Source organism: Populus nigra, chromosome 5, assembly GCF_951802175.1.
Source record: "Populus nigra chromosome 5, ddPopNigr1.1, whole genome shotgun sequence".
NCBI classification, from domain to species: Eukaryota; Viridiplantae; Streptophyta; class Magnoliopsida; order Malpighiales; family Salicaceae; genus Populus; species Populus nigra.
The window spans coordinates 12,591,780-12,606,801 of record NC_084856.1 but is presented as its reverse complement, the minus strand read 5'-3'; the positions used below and the strand labels follow the sequence as shown (position 1 = coordinate 12,606,801).

The window sequence follows — 15,022 nt, the reverse complement described above, 5'->3', positions numbered from 1 at the left end:
AAAATAAAATTACAAAAAGAACATTGATTTAAAAAAAAAAACAAAGCAAAACATTATTTTTTTTATTTATAGTTAATAATATTTTTATAGTTCAACCAGTCAAGGTCGGCAATTCAAGAAATTTTGACTAGTTCAAATTGGTTGTTACTGGGTCATTTGTTTAGGAGATCCATACCATCAAATGAGATATCTATATATAGAGTAATATATGTGTATGAAAGAGAGAATACTAATATGAGTTAATTATAACTAATCCTTGTAGTTTGTTTTTTAAAATTATATAATCCATATAATTTAAAAAGTAACTAAATAGTCCTTTCACATGTGTTGACCTGACCATGCTTAATTTACTAGTTTTTTGTTTCAATAAATGCATTATTTTCTGATAAAATACTTCCATCTTATCTCGTTATTTTCTTTTCCTTTTTCTATTTGTTAAAATAATATAAAATTGTTGAAAATGATTAAATCGTCAACTAATTTAAAATATAGTGATAAAATGAATATTTTCCGAAACTACGAGAATTAGAATAATGACTGATTTGCAACTAATTTAAAGATGGCGTCCTTTTGCAAAGCAGGTCTCAACTGCACCACCGTCTTTCCAAGCCTACGAATGCACTTACAAGTCACAAACACTTGCCCTCTTGGCTTTTTCTTTTCATGCTCGTTTTCTTAAACACTACTTTCCCCAAACAATTAGTCTGACTTAGTGACCGGTTGATCCGGGGCTAAAATCAGACTGAATTAAAAATAAAATAGAAAAAAAAAATTTAATGTGATTCGATAACCTGGTTGACCCGATAATACTCGGTTAAAAATTTAGTTGTAATTCATTAATTTTTATTTTTTTTCTACTAAAACAACATCGTTTTAATTTAAAAAAATTAACTTAGGTAACCTCATGACCCGGTCAAGAACCCAGATCTTGAATCAGGACGAGTCTAAAAACTATAAATCTAAATGCCAAGATTAAAAAATAATATTTTTGAAAAAATAAAAAACTAAGTTAGATTCTTAGACTACCGTGAAAACACATCTCTCAGATCAATCAAGTATATTAAAAGAAACTTAATAATAAATTATTTTGAGTGCTGCCTCGAGATTTAAACTCAAAAAGGAAAAAAAAAAGAGCATACTTCCTTAATCACCATACCAATCATTAAGATTAAAAATAATAGAATCTCTTAAGCAATTGTTTAGCCTCTTACCAACCGAGAAGTCCATTTGTTTTGGTCCTTTTTTATTTTTATTTTTGAGAAGGAGAACAATATAATTGAGCCTTAAGCTGGAATAACATGGGTTGGCAGAGAACTAGGAAGAGGATGTCTAATGTCAAAGGTTTTGAACACAAGGCAAGATCAGTACAACACCGTGGCTACTTCAGGTTCTCCTCTGTCTTCCCGCTGCACTACTCTCTACTGAAATGTACTCAATTAGTTTTAGATTATAGATTTTTATTTATTTAAAAATTATCGATTCAAGTCTTAAAAATCTCAGGATTATTAAAAATTTATATAGTTATTAATTTTAAAACTTGTAAAGTTAATCAATATACACACAAACTGGTCATACACCTATATTAATCCAAAAAAAAATCTCCCGTGCTTCAACTAATCAGCAACTACAGGAGGTGGGATGTGGCATATATAATCCAACGGTTGCTTTTGGACAGGAATCTTTTGCAGGTAAATGGTCTCTCTCAGAAGGTAACTACCATTTTAAGAAATGATATTGTATAATAGAGGTTGCTTGAGAACTAAAACTAAGATGAAGAAGGAAAAGCGACTTCTGACTAGTAATTAGTTATGGGGTCGCTGGAGACACACCAGCTACGGCTAGCTCCAGCCCAACCACTTTGCGTCTTGCTCCTATTGCACATCAAATGTCGACGGATTTCCCTGTTCTTTTCCATGACCATGAAAAAAAAAAGAAAAAAAAAAGGTGTCGTTTGGCCAATCGTAATTGCATTTTTTAAATAAAATAAATTAGTGCAAATTAATATCAGCTCCCAAATATGAGGTAATTATTTCTCTTCAATGGTAGCATTAGGTTCATTTGAAATGTGATTAACATGTCATTGTTCGTACTTGGCCGAGCTCCATCTCCTGTTGCTTCAAACATTGATATGCTGCCTTGAGCTAGCTAACCCCATCTTTAAAATCATTCTCTCTTTTCTCATTTCCATCAAGATTCAAGATCTTGACCACCACAGCACAGCCAGATCAGAGATTTCACGCTTACACTTCTCTCTCTCTTTTCTCTCCCTCTCACTCAAAAAATGAAGAACAATAACAATAACAACACAAAGCTGATCCTTCTTCATCCTTACATCCAGAAACAAGGAGGCTCCAATCGATTATGGCTCCTTGCCTTTGTATCATTCTTCACCATCGCTTTCCTTCTTACACTAATCTACACGAGAGAGACTTTACCAATAAAAACCATCACCACCACCATGGCCACTGGCTCCGCTTCTAGCTCCACCTTTGGCAATAATGCTCCACTGCCAACAACAGTCATCAATACTCTCCTCCACTATGCCTCGAGATCCAATGACAGTTTCCATATGTCCCATGCCGAAATCAAGCCAATATCTGATGTACTTAGAAAGTGTTCCTCTCCTTGTAACTTTCTTGTTTTTGGTCTAACACACGAGACACCTCTTTGGAAAGCTCTTAACCACAACGGCCGCACCGTTTTCATCGAAGAAAATCGCTACTACGCAGCTTATTATGAAGAGTTGCATCCTGAAATCGATGTCTTTGATGTCCAATACACAACCAAGATGAAAGAAATGAGAGAGCTTATTGCCTCCACCAAGGAGCAAATAAAAAATGAATGCAGGCCAGTGCAGAATTTACTCTTCTCAGAGTGTAAGCTTGGGATTAATGACTTGCCTAATCATGTTTACGAGGTTGACTGGGATGTGATATTGATCGATGGGCCTAGAGGGGATGGACCTGAGGGGCCGGGGAGGATGACACCAATCTTCACATCTGGTGTGCTAGCTAGGAGCAAGAAGGCTAGCAATGCCAAGACTCACATATTCGTGCATGATTACTACAGAAATGTGGAGAGAATTTATGGTGATGAGTTCTTGTGCAGAGAGAACCTGGTGGAGTCTAATGACATGCTAGCTCATTTTGTGGTAGAGAAAATGGATGAGAATAGCTTCCAGTTCTGTCGCAACCATACAGCAGCTTCTTCTCCCTAATTGTTTCGAGTATCCTCTTGATCATGATAAGGGTCTTCCCAAGGGGTCAATGGTGGTATAAACAAGGTATAAAATGTGGTTTATTTATGATCATTTCAAATTCTTAGACCCTCCTTTTGTTCTTCCCTTTTCTCTTTTCTTTGGCTGGGGAGTGTAAAAAATAATTCTTTTTGGCTATGTAAGTTGTAATTTCACGGAATTGAAAGTCTCAGTTGTCAATTTTGTGTTATTTCTCTTTGTTCATTGCTATGGCGGCACAATGCTCAAGTCAGAAACAAATAGTTTTGTGGGAAATTGATCATTTATTGCACATGCGTGCTTGTCGTTTCGAAACCACAAAAAACTGTCTAGGACATGGATTTTTCTGCGGAGGCAGTCACGACATGAATGGCAAGCACACCAAGTGATGTATAATTGTTTGGTAACAATGTCTTTGAAGCGTTTTTTCAAATGCCTTTCTGCTAAAATGCTTCAAATTGATTTTTTTTTCAAAAAATTAAACGATTTCTTACATCATCCAAACCATAAGAAAAACACTCCGAAATCTGATTTTTAAGAAAAGAAAAAATTATCATACCTGCGTTTACTTTTACAGTATTACGATGCTTATTATTAACTATAATTAAAACGGATCATATTTCATCGTATTACATACTATTCATCGTATTACAGACTATTATGCTCTATGAGTGAATTGTATTGTAGCGACCATGTGAATGCTTTCACTGTAGACTGTGAGAGCTTTCACTGTAGACTGCACTATTTGTTCACTGTAGCGCAGGCTACTGTGCACTGTGAGTGAATTCATTATGGATTGCACTATAGCGGTCATGTGAATGCTTTCACTGTAAACTGCATTGTTTGGTGAGGGCATGTGTAAGGCTGCAGCCAGCAGGCCCCAAGCACCAAGCTGGAGATGTGCCCACTGGGGCTACAAACAACTAGAGCTTGGTTGTCAGACTTGGGCGCTGGTCAGGCAACGCCTGCTAGTCGCGCCCCAGACTGCAGCCACCTGGCGCACGGTCTGCTGAGCATTAGGCGCTTAGGCTGCCTCTTGTGTGCTGAGCAGACCAAGCACACAAGTGGTGCTTGGGCTGTTGCCTGTGTGAGAAATATTATTATTTTTATTATAAGTAATATATTTAATAACTTTGAAAGAAAATATTATTATTAATATTGAAAACATATTATTATTTTATATTCTAAAATTTTATGATATTTTTTATAAAAATAAAAAGTGAGCCCGCAACGCAGTATTATTCAAAATATTCAACAATTCTAAGTATTAATATAAAAGATATTATAATTTGTGTCGTAAGTATTATTATTTTTCTTCTAATACAAAGTATTCATCTAAAAAATATTATTATTTGTGTTCTAAATATCATTATTTTTCTTATAATTCAAAGTATTCATATCAAAATATTATTATTTGTGTTTTCAATATTATTATTTTTCTTATAATTCAACCTATTCATATCAAATATATTATTATTTGTGTTACAATATTATTATTTTATCATAATTCAAAGTTTTAATATAAAAAATATTATTATTTGTGTTATAAATATTCTTGGAATTAAAAATAGTATTATTTGTGTTATGAATATTATTATTTTTACTATAACCAAATTATTAATATTAAAAATATTATCTTTTGTGTTATAAATATTATTATTTTTATAATAATGAATATTATTAATAAAATAATTACTAAATTAGAAACAAATTATTTTTAATATTAAAAAACAACCATAGATTTGATTTGAAAGATAAAATTAAAAATTACTACTACTACTACTACTATTATCATCATCATTAATAAATTTTAAAAAATTGTTATTATCATCGAAGAAAAAACACGTGGAGAGACGTGGTGCTTGAGTTGCTGCTTGTGTGCTGGGCAGACCCCAGCGCACATATGGTGTTTGAGCTCTTGTCTTAGTGCTAGGCACATCCCTAGCGTACACGTGTCGCTTGGGCTCCAAGCCTGGGGGTTGAGCACCCCCATCGCACACGTGGCGCTTGGGCTGCACTAGGAGTGATTCATGACCGTGCCCCATTTATTATTTGTTTTAGACATAAGGTTCATGGGTCATGGCACTGGACCTAAGGTTCCTGGGTCTTATGATTCTAAATATTATTATTTGTTTTAGACATATTATTATTTTTCTTATAATTAATATTATTAATAAAATAATTAATAAATTTGAAAGAAAAAATTATTAATATTACTATTGAAAACATATTATTATTTATATTATAATTTTTTATGATATTAAAAATATTTCATTGTTGTGCAGACTATTGTGCACTGTGAGTGCTTTCACTGTGGAATGCATTGTGCTGCACTGTAATGTGGGTACTATAGACTATGAGTGCTTTCACTATGGACTGTATTGTTTGGTCTGGACACGATCGCATCCACCTCAATGCTGGACATGGACCCGTCCATGCCCAACCTCATGTTAAGTCTGGACGCGACAGCGTCCAACGCCATGTTAGAACTGGATGCGTCCCCACCTAACCCTACGTTGGGTTTGGACGTGATCGCCCCCCGCCCATATTAGGGCTGGCCGCGACCCCGCCCAACCCTACATTGGATCTAGACGCATTCGCGCCCATCTCCACATTGGGGCGGGACGCGACCCTGGTCAATGTCGTGTTAGACCTGGATGCAATCGTGGCAACCTCCAGTTGGACGTGGACGCCTCCCCGCCCAACCCCATGTTGGGCCTGGACGCGACCGCGTCCACCTCCATGTACGACCTGGACGCGTCCACACCCAAAAACACGTTGAGCCTGAACACGACCATGTCCACCTCCATATTGGACCTGGACGCGACCGCGTCACACCTCACGTCGGGCCGGCGCGACCACATCCATCTCCATCTTGGACCTAGACGCGTCCCTGCCCAACCCCATGTTAGGTCTCGATGCGACCTCACCCAACCCCACGTTGGGTCTGGACACGACCACGTCCAACACTATGTTGGACCTAGACATATTATTATTGAATTGAAAGCATATTATTATTTATAATTAATAAATTTGAAAGAAAATATTATTATTAATATTTAAAATATATTATTATTTATATTACAAATTTTTATGATATTTTTTTATAAAAATAAAAAGTGAGCTCGTGGCGTAGTATTATTAAAAATATTCAACAATTCTAAGTATGAATATAAAAAATATATCCAACAATTCTAAGTATTAATATAAAAAATATTATAATTTATGTTGTAAATTTATTATTTTTCTTCTAATACAAAGTATTCATATAAAAAATATTTTTTTTTTTTATAATTCAAAGTATTCATATCAAAATATTATTATTTGTGTTTTAAATATTATTATTTTTCTTATAATTCAACGTATTCATATCAAAAATATTGTTATTTTTGTTATAATATTATTATTTTTATAATAATTCAAATTTTTAATATAAAAATATTATTATTTGTGTTCTAAATACTCTTGGAATTAAAAATAGTATTATTTATGTTATGAATATTATTATTTTTACTATAATAAAAAGTATTAATATTAAAAATATTATCTTTTGTGTTATAAATATTATTATTTTTATAATAATGAATATTATTAATAAAATAATTACTAAATTAGAAAAATAATTATTATTAATATTGAAAAACATCTATAGATTTAATTTGAAAGATAAAATTAAAAATTAACACTATTAGTATTATTATCATCATTAATAAATTTTTTAAAATTGTTATCACTATCGAAGAAAAACTACATGGAAACACATGGCGCTTGAGCTGTCTACCTATGTGTCAGTAGACTAATTGCACAGGTGACGCTTGGGCTACCTGTTGTGTGCTGGGCAAACCTCAATGCACATGTGGCGCTTGGGATATGCCAAGACTCAGCTAGCTTCGGGTCTTGCAGCTGCAGAAGCCAAAACAACTTTGGGTCATTGGCTGTGCAGGACCAAAACTAGCCATGGATGCTGCAAGCATAAGGACCCAAATTTTTTATAAAAATAAAAAATGAGCTCGCGGCACACTGCGAACCACCTAACTCGTACCATACATCTAAAACATAATGGTCTTTTACTATTCTATTATATGCACTTATTATACAATTATACAATACATCTAAAATGAAATGATCTTTTACTATTCCACTACATGCACTTTCTCTCCTCTCTCGGTGGATCTTAGGTTGTTTATTAGTCATTTTCATGAAAAAAATAAATTGAAAATAAATTTTTAAATATTAAAATGTAAAATTCAATTTTATAGTCATCTTTCATGTGGCCTTATTATATATATATATATATATGGCGTGCAAGCATGGCTTTGCAAACCCACACACACCAAGCCTTTTTTTTTTTGTGTTAGGCTAAGCATGCGGGCCTAATCTCTTAGCCCAGACATTTAGCTTTTTTCTAATTTTTTGTTTTGTCAATTTGTTTTTCAGATTTTGATTGCAATGCATTATAAATAAAATATTAAACATGATATTTAATTTACACACACACGAGCATGGCTCAAGCCCACAATCACCGAGCTTTGTTTTTGTTAAGCCAAAACATGTGAGCCTAATCTCTTAGCCCATGCATCTAGCATCTTTCTAGTCTATTTTTTTCAAAAAAAAAAATTAAATTATCATTGCAATGCATTATAAATAAAATATTAAACATGATATTTAAATTATTATTTAATTTTATCATGGTTCTTATATAGATATATATAAAAGGATAGGCGCGGGCGCGCAAGCATGGCTTTGCAAGCCCATCCACCAAGCTTTTTTTTTTTGTTAGGCCAAACATGCGGGCCTAATCTCTTAGCTCAGACATCTAGCCTTTTCTAGTTTTTTTTTTAATCAATTTTTTTAGATTTTGATTGCAATGCATTATAAATACAATACTAAACATGATATTTAAATTATTATTCAATTTTATAATGGTTCTTATATAGATATATATAAAAGGATAGTCGTGCCAACATGGCTTTGCAAGCCCATACATATAGCTTCTTTTTTTGTTAGGCCAAGCATGCGGGCCTAATCTCTTAGCTCAGACATTTAGCCTTTTTTCATTTTTTTTATCAATTTCTTTTTAGATTTTAATCGCAATGCATTATAAATAAAATATTAAACATGATATTTAAATATTAAACATAATATTTAATTTATTATTCAATTTTATCATGGTTCTTTTATATATATAAAAGGATAGGTGCGCAAGCGTAGCTTTGCAAGCCCAAGCTTTTTTTTTTGTTAGGCAAAGCATGCGAGTCTAATTTCTTAGCCCAAGCATCTAGTCTCTTTCTAGTCTTTTATTGTTTTAATTTTTTTCAGATTTTGATTGCAATGTATTATAAATAAAATACTAAACATGATAGTTAAATTATTATTCAATTTTATCATGGTTCGTAAATAATATTATAGTTTTTTTATGAGAATTTTAAAAATTTATATTTTAATTATTTTATGCAAAAGAAATTAAAAACGTGTTCATGAATATTCAATAAAAATAAATTTTTTTTTTGTTATTCTTAATACATTTTTAACATGATTTTACTACATTAGCTAATTGTTTTTCCTTCAATCAAATAAAAAATATTGATACATTATTTTAATATTTTTTATTCAATTTTTTTTTTTGAGATCATTATTAGTTTTTATTTTAAAAAATAATGCTTCTGATTTTAAAAAAATGCTTTGGTTAAAATAAAAACAAAATGCATTAATTAGGAAATGAACTTTAGATTGAAGAGATATGTTTTTCTTGATTGAGAATTTAAACACACCTTTAATTTATTTTTCACTATCTTTTGTTTTAAAAAATATATTGTTAATAAAAAATATATATATTTCATTAAAAAATACATAAATAAAAAAATAATAATTCTTCTAACAAAATATATTTTTTTCATAAAAAAAATAATTCATTGTCTTTCATTGAAATATCTATTTTGATTTAAACAAAAAAAAAATTTGATAATTAGCTACAACATCTAGCTGGAAAATAATTATTCCTTTGATAAGCAAAAAACAAATTAATTCCATCCCTTAAGTTTTTCTTTTTGCACTGTGGCTCTGTAAGTTAGGTGTTTATGATTTGATCATGAACTTTGCTTACAATTTGATCCATGAATTTTAAAAGAAAGTTCAATTGATTTGTAATATTTTGATTTTTTTTTAATTTGGTCTCTATAGTTTTAGGTATTTATATTTTCATCCAAAAACTTCATTTTATGTTTCTGTATGTTGAGAAAATCTTAATTAATCTAAATTTTTCAAAGGTGGAATTTCATCAGTAAATTTTTCTATTTCATCAGCATATACACTATTTTTTTTATTCCTCAATTAGCAAATTTTATGATATAAAAAAAATCTACAACTCCGACACCATTAAAGAATTCTAAAAAGATAATTAAAAAGAAGACGATGCAATAAAACTTAATTCTTTATTTAGGGTTTCAAATTTGATGGAAATAATATAAAGAGAGTTGAAATGAGGTCCTTTTGTACTTTTGATCTAGAAAAACAAAGCGCAAAAATATTTATGGTTCATTTAGATTTATATTTTTCTTTCAGTTTTTGCCAAATTTTTTTTATTTTAAAGCTCTTTAATCCATGATTGTTTATGAATATCTGTAAGTATGAAAATATTAGGTATATGGTTGCTTTCAAATCCTCTTTTAAGAGCAAGTTACGTAATTCCAGGAACAAATCAATATTCATTGGAATAATGATATGATAAAATTGCTCCTAATCTAAACAAAACTTAATTTTTGTACATAGTAAAATTATTTATTTATCCTTACAATAAAAAAAATATAATACCTTTTAATCATGTACATTATGGTTTTTTTTATTTCTTTTTCAAAATATTAGAATTACTTTATTGCGCTTAAAGATAAAATTAACATAACTCTCTTACAAAAACTTTATTTTTTTATCATTTTACTTTGATGTTAGAATGTTACTTAAGGGCATTATAGTAAGTCAATATATATTAAATATTATTAAAAAAACTTGTTGATGCATATATGACACTCGCCAACAAGTGGATAGTTCCATACTCTTAGGACGACGCATGCAGGGTCATCTCACCATTAAACACTGTCTTTTGTGGTGGTATTTGAAAGGTCTCAGTTCCTTTTTGCGACGGGGCGGCGCGTGCACCTAACATGTCTATGGTTTGATGCCAAAATCTGTTTCTTTTTTTTTTTCTTGTCTCTCTCCTCGTCGAACTCAACATTATCCCCCTATATGGATTCAGACAAACCTCTGCAATTCATTTTCCCTTCACAATTGATCCCAGTCCCTTTGATTATTATTTTTTTAATTTTGAATAATTTATAAAATTACAATTCTTTTATCAATTTCACCTAATTATAGAGAGGCATAACAGTATATTAGATATTTAATACCTATATTATAGAGGATCATTCATGATCAAGCATATAGTCTTAAAACTTGGTAATGTCTAAGTTTTTTGGGTATGACATGTTTTCTAAACTCACGTTACCTTAGAGTTGGTTGACTATTAAGTCCAAGTTCTTTGGGTTTAGCATGTTCACTAGACCTATATTTTCTTGGATTTGGTTAACTGTCAAGCTCAAATTCTTTGGGTCTGGCATGATTGCTAGATCCATTTTATTCAAGAAGATTTTTTATAAATAAAAATCTTAACAAAAAAATTAACTCATCATGTTCACTAGACCTATATTATGTCATTGTATTTAGTTTTGAATGAGAAACAATAAAAATTTGGCCTAATTACTAAGAGAGGATAATGCATCATATTGATAATTTAAAGACTGCAAAGTTCTTTACTTTCAGCGACATTAATGAGAGGCAAATATCTCTTACATGTAATTAATGAGATAGTAAGTTCATTAAAAGATCTTGTATACACCTAGAAATATAGAGAAATTATTACCTTAATATAAACGATTATTCTAGATAAAAAGATATGATAGTTTATCACATCTTTAATACTTATATTATAGAAGATTATCTATGATCAGATATATAGCTTTAAAACTTAGTAATGTTCAAGTTATTTGGGTCTGATATATTTGCCAAACCCAAGTTATTTTGGGTTTGGTTAATTACCAAATCTAAATACTTTATAGCTGACATTATTTTATTTAAGAAGAATTTTTTTATAAATAAAAATTTTAACCAAAACTTAACTTATTATATGCTATATTATGTCATTGTATTTAGTTTTGTACGAGGAACAAAAAATTTTTTAGCCTAATTATCAAGAGAGATGATAATTCAAAGATTCTTCTTAAAAAAAAATTGTTGAGAGAAATAACAAGAACCAATGAATACAGAATAAATTATGTATGCAACATAATCTTGTCTTCTAAATGTACCAGTGGTGTTTAAATACAATAAAAAATTTGTATTTAATAAAATTTTAATTAGATTGGAAGATCTAATCTAAATTAAAAAATAACTAAGAAAATATTGAAACAATAGCTTCCGGGTATTTAAATGAAGATGGTTGGCAAGCTAGCCATATAAAGACGTCTTTAGAATGGTAATCTTAGCCCGATAAAAAATTCTCTGTGTGCTTGTTTTTGTTAGAATGTAAATTGAATTTCTTCCAAATCTAGAAAATCTTAATAATAAAAAAAGTAATATAATAAAAAGAATTATTTTAAAAATAGTGAAGATATTGCCTCGTGTCATATTCAAATTAAATAAATAACACAAAATTTGATGAATATTTCATCTCACGCAGAAGGCCAGGACATCATCTGCTTCATGTTTCTCTTTTGAAATCTTTATACTATTATAGGATTTCGCTTTCTGATGTAAATACGGCCAATTCCCCGCTTTCCGGTGATGGCCGGATAGGGCCATGAGATTCTCTGCACTCCCATCGCCGGGGACACTCCCACGATCTAATTAGCTCTTAGCTTTCAACTTATTAGGCTAACTAACATTTGTGCGCGCGCGAATTTTGATAATGATCAATTACTTTAGGGGACCCTTTAGTACTGCTACGTTGGCGTTTAGCAAAGGCAAAGCAAAGCAAGGAACAAATTAGTAAACATTGTAGGGCCCTTTTTCATGACCACAAAAATCATCAATTCCACCAACCACCAATATTGAATTTCGTAACATTTAAGAGTTTTTTTATATATATTTTTACTGATAAAAATAAATTTTTTAAAAATAAAAAAAATATTATTTTAATATATTTTTATAAAAAATTTTCCTACGTACCAAAACTCCATGCATCTTATACGGATATTCTGCGGTAGTAATAATAATAATTGTTTTTAAAATATTTTTTATTTAAAAATATATTAAAATAATATATTTTTTTATTTTTAAAAAATTTATTTTTATATTCACAGATCAAAATAATTTAAAAATAAAAAAATTAATTTAAAATAAAAAAATATTTTTCCTAGAAATATCGGTGACACCGCAGAATCAATCACTGACATTTTAGCCGTCCCAACTAAAATCTGCCGACCTCTTTCTTGTGGTCAACCGTCCCAAAAACGACATGTTCGTCCACTTATTTTGCTACTGTTTGACTGTGTCCTTTTCTTTACCTTTTTCTTTCTTTCTTTCTTTCTTTAATGTAATCAAACTACGAGCTGGATGCAAGAAAAGTGACAAGTAGGCGTCCAAAAACATGAACCCAGAGCTTAAAGCAAGCCATGGAAAACAAAAATCAAAGCTACCTAGCTTTCTTTTAGATCGATTGAGATCTAATACCAAATCCACCATCTTTTAATCCTTTCCTTTTTAGATTTTCAATTTAACTAACATCATACGGGTTCACAGTCGTTCTAGCTAGAGTAGGGAAGAAGGCAGCAAGAATCCCATAGTTTACATGCAAATGAACAAATGGGCTGACCCTCTAATCTCTTTCGAGAAAACGCTGAGTTAATCATCTGATTCCACAGCTCCTGGCCGCTACCGCTGCTGTTTAGAAGAAGTACTGTTTGTTACACTTTTTCGTTCTTGTTGATGGTGATGATCTGGTTAAGAGGATTCTAGGATGAGATTGGATGTCTCTGCAACAGAGATAGTGTGGCTGTGCTCTCCTTCATAGGTAACTACAAGCACTGATGGATCATCTAAAGCTTTCTCCACATGCTTGCGAGCTGGACATCCTCTCACACTACTGCACTTGTAGTAACCTCTGCGGAACAAATCGAAATATTATCAGTACTATATATCTCCAGAAACCCAGTATTTGTTTTTAAAAAAAGAAAACATTACTTGTATCATCTGGTATCTGCCCAAGAATCTGAACTTTATTGTCTGCCTCAATTATATTTTTAATGTAGACATTGATTCATACGGATTTTTAGGGTAAATCATAGGAAATAAATGGTCTATTGTTTGGAAACTCATGCATAGAACTGAAAATTCAATACAACCATACAAAAAAGAAAGAAGCATACCTTGGATGTGGAGATCCTTTAATGGGCTTTTGACCATACTTTCTCCATGAGTAGTCATCAGGTGGAATATCAGACATCTTCAAGCTGATTGCTGGAACCCTCACCACTCTTTTCAATCTCATCTTTCTGCTATGCAAGAAATCCACAACTACTAAGTACAAAATCCATGATAATCAGGCGTAAACCCGAATCTTGAAAGAGAGTTATGATTTGTACCTTTTCTTGGAGCAACGGCAACTACCAGAAGAGGCACACTTGCCAGCAGAATCCGAATTTTCAGACGTACACTTTCTTTTCAAAGAAGAAGTAGATAAAGGTGGCTTCCCCGCTGAAGAAACCCGAGAAACATTTGTGATATGAAAAGATGATGAAGACGATGGCTGTTTGCTATCAGTATCACCAGTCAATGAAGACACAAAAGAGTTCCCAGCTGAAGAACAAGAGAAGTTTATAGTAGTTGCCGAATCTTTCCTCTCAATCTCCCGGTTCTTTGGCTCTACAATAGGATAATGATTTTGGTTATGAACTGGAGGTGGAATCTGCTGGATTGGTGTGGCATAATAAACCTGATTAGCTTCAAGAACTTGATAATCTTGTTCTTGTCTTTGGTTAACTGGAGGAGTAGACACAGGGGCTCTTCTAAAGCGCGCATGGCCAGTTCTGTTACGAGGCAGAAGAGAAACGACTTTCTTGAATTTAGGATCGGCAACATCTGCAACAGCCTTGCAATCCATTTCCACATCCATGGAAGTTCTCGAGGTTGGAGTTGATGACTGATGAAGATTTTCTTGATTCTGTTGGGATAATAATCTAATTAGCTTGTTAACACTCTCGAGTCCTGAAGCCTCTTCTTCGACTGCGTTTTCTTCCATCTTAGTTACTGAAAAACCACTGTTCCTGTAAGCCATCATGAGTTTCACAGCCATGATCACTGAAACCACACCATAGAAGTAGAACAGAGAGAAAGACAAGAAAAGAAAAGAAAAGGTTAGTGAGATGAAAATGTGAGGACTGTAGATAAAGGATGAGGTTATGAAGTGTCTATTCAGTGTGGTCAAAATTACTTGTACTCGGCTCTCAAAATTATATCGGAACACGAATTTTTTCGTGTTCTTCCTTTTCTTTTATCGCCGGAACGATAGGTATTAGGATTAGCGGTGTGCATGTATCGGGTCGGGGTGGCGGTATAATTTTTAATATAAAATGGAAAAGCGTATCGTACCACCAGACCAAAATATCGTTTTGGGTCAAAATATCTCCATAAATAAACAAATAACATGTAGGACCCGCTAGCCTCCTTCTTGGATTACTAAATAGTTAATTTGGTGTAATTAGTTTGTATATAAGTGCAGTGCTGCTGGGGACTCAATTT

The 15,022-nt window shown here is 32.0% G+C and overlaps 2 protein-coding genes across 3 annotated transcripts; one reads left to right on the top strand and one right to left on the bottom strand.

The window, feature by feature from the left end:
- Positions 1–2,055: 2,055 nt before the first annotated feature.
- LOC133695362 (protein IRX15-LIKE) lies at positions 2,056–3,446 on the top strand. The gene has a single exon (XM_062117310.1). It carries the CDS (start codon positions 2,282–2,284, stop codon positions 3,215–3,217), a length of 936 nt encoding a protein of 311 aa, XP_061973294.1. The 5' UTR covers positions 2,056–2,281; the 3' UTR covers positions 3,218–3,446.
- Positions 3,447–12,900: 9,454 nt separating this feature from the next.
- LOC133693927 (probable WRKY transcription factor 7) lies at positions 12,901–14,797 on the bottom strand. 2 transcript variants are annotated; one of them, XM_062115308.1, is made up of 3 exons: positions 13,867–14,797; positions 13,651–13,779; positions 12,901–13,385 (listed from the first exon to the last, which is right to left on the bottom strand). In XM_062115308.1, the coding sequence occupies exons 1-3, from the start codon at positions 14,574–14,576 to the stop codon at positions 13,226–13,228; spliced, it is 999 nt and encodes a 332-aa protein (XP_061971292.1). In that variant the 5' UTR covers positions 14,577–14,797; the 3' UTR covers positions 12,901–13,225. The 2 variants fall into 2 exon arrangements, with proteins under 2 accessions (XP_061971292.1, XP_061971294.1); XM_062115310.1 differs by having other exon boundaries at positions 13,651–13,776; positions 13,867–14,793.
- Positions 14,798–15,022: the final 225 nt, after the last annotated feature.

Coding starts and splice junctions, on each gene's coding strand:
- LOC133693927 (XM_062115308.1), bottom strand. CDS start 14,576: ATGGCTGTGAAACTCATGATGGCTTACAGGAACAGTGGTTTTTCAGTA. Junction 13,780..13,866: donor TGCCGTTGCTCCAAGAAAAG/GTACAAATCATA, acceptor TTTCTTGCATAG/CAGAAAGATGAGATTGAAAA. Junction 13,386..13,650: donor AAAGGATCTCCACATCCAAG/GTATGCTTCTTT, acceptor TTTGTTCCGCAG/AGGTTACTACAAGTGCAGTA.
- LOC133695362 (XM_062117310.1), top strand. CDS start 2,282: ATGAAGAACAATAACAATAACAACACAAAGCTGATCCTTCTTCATCCT.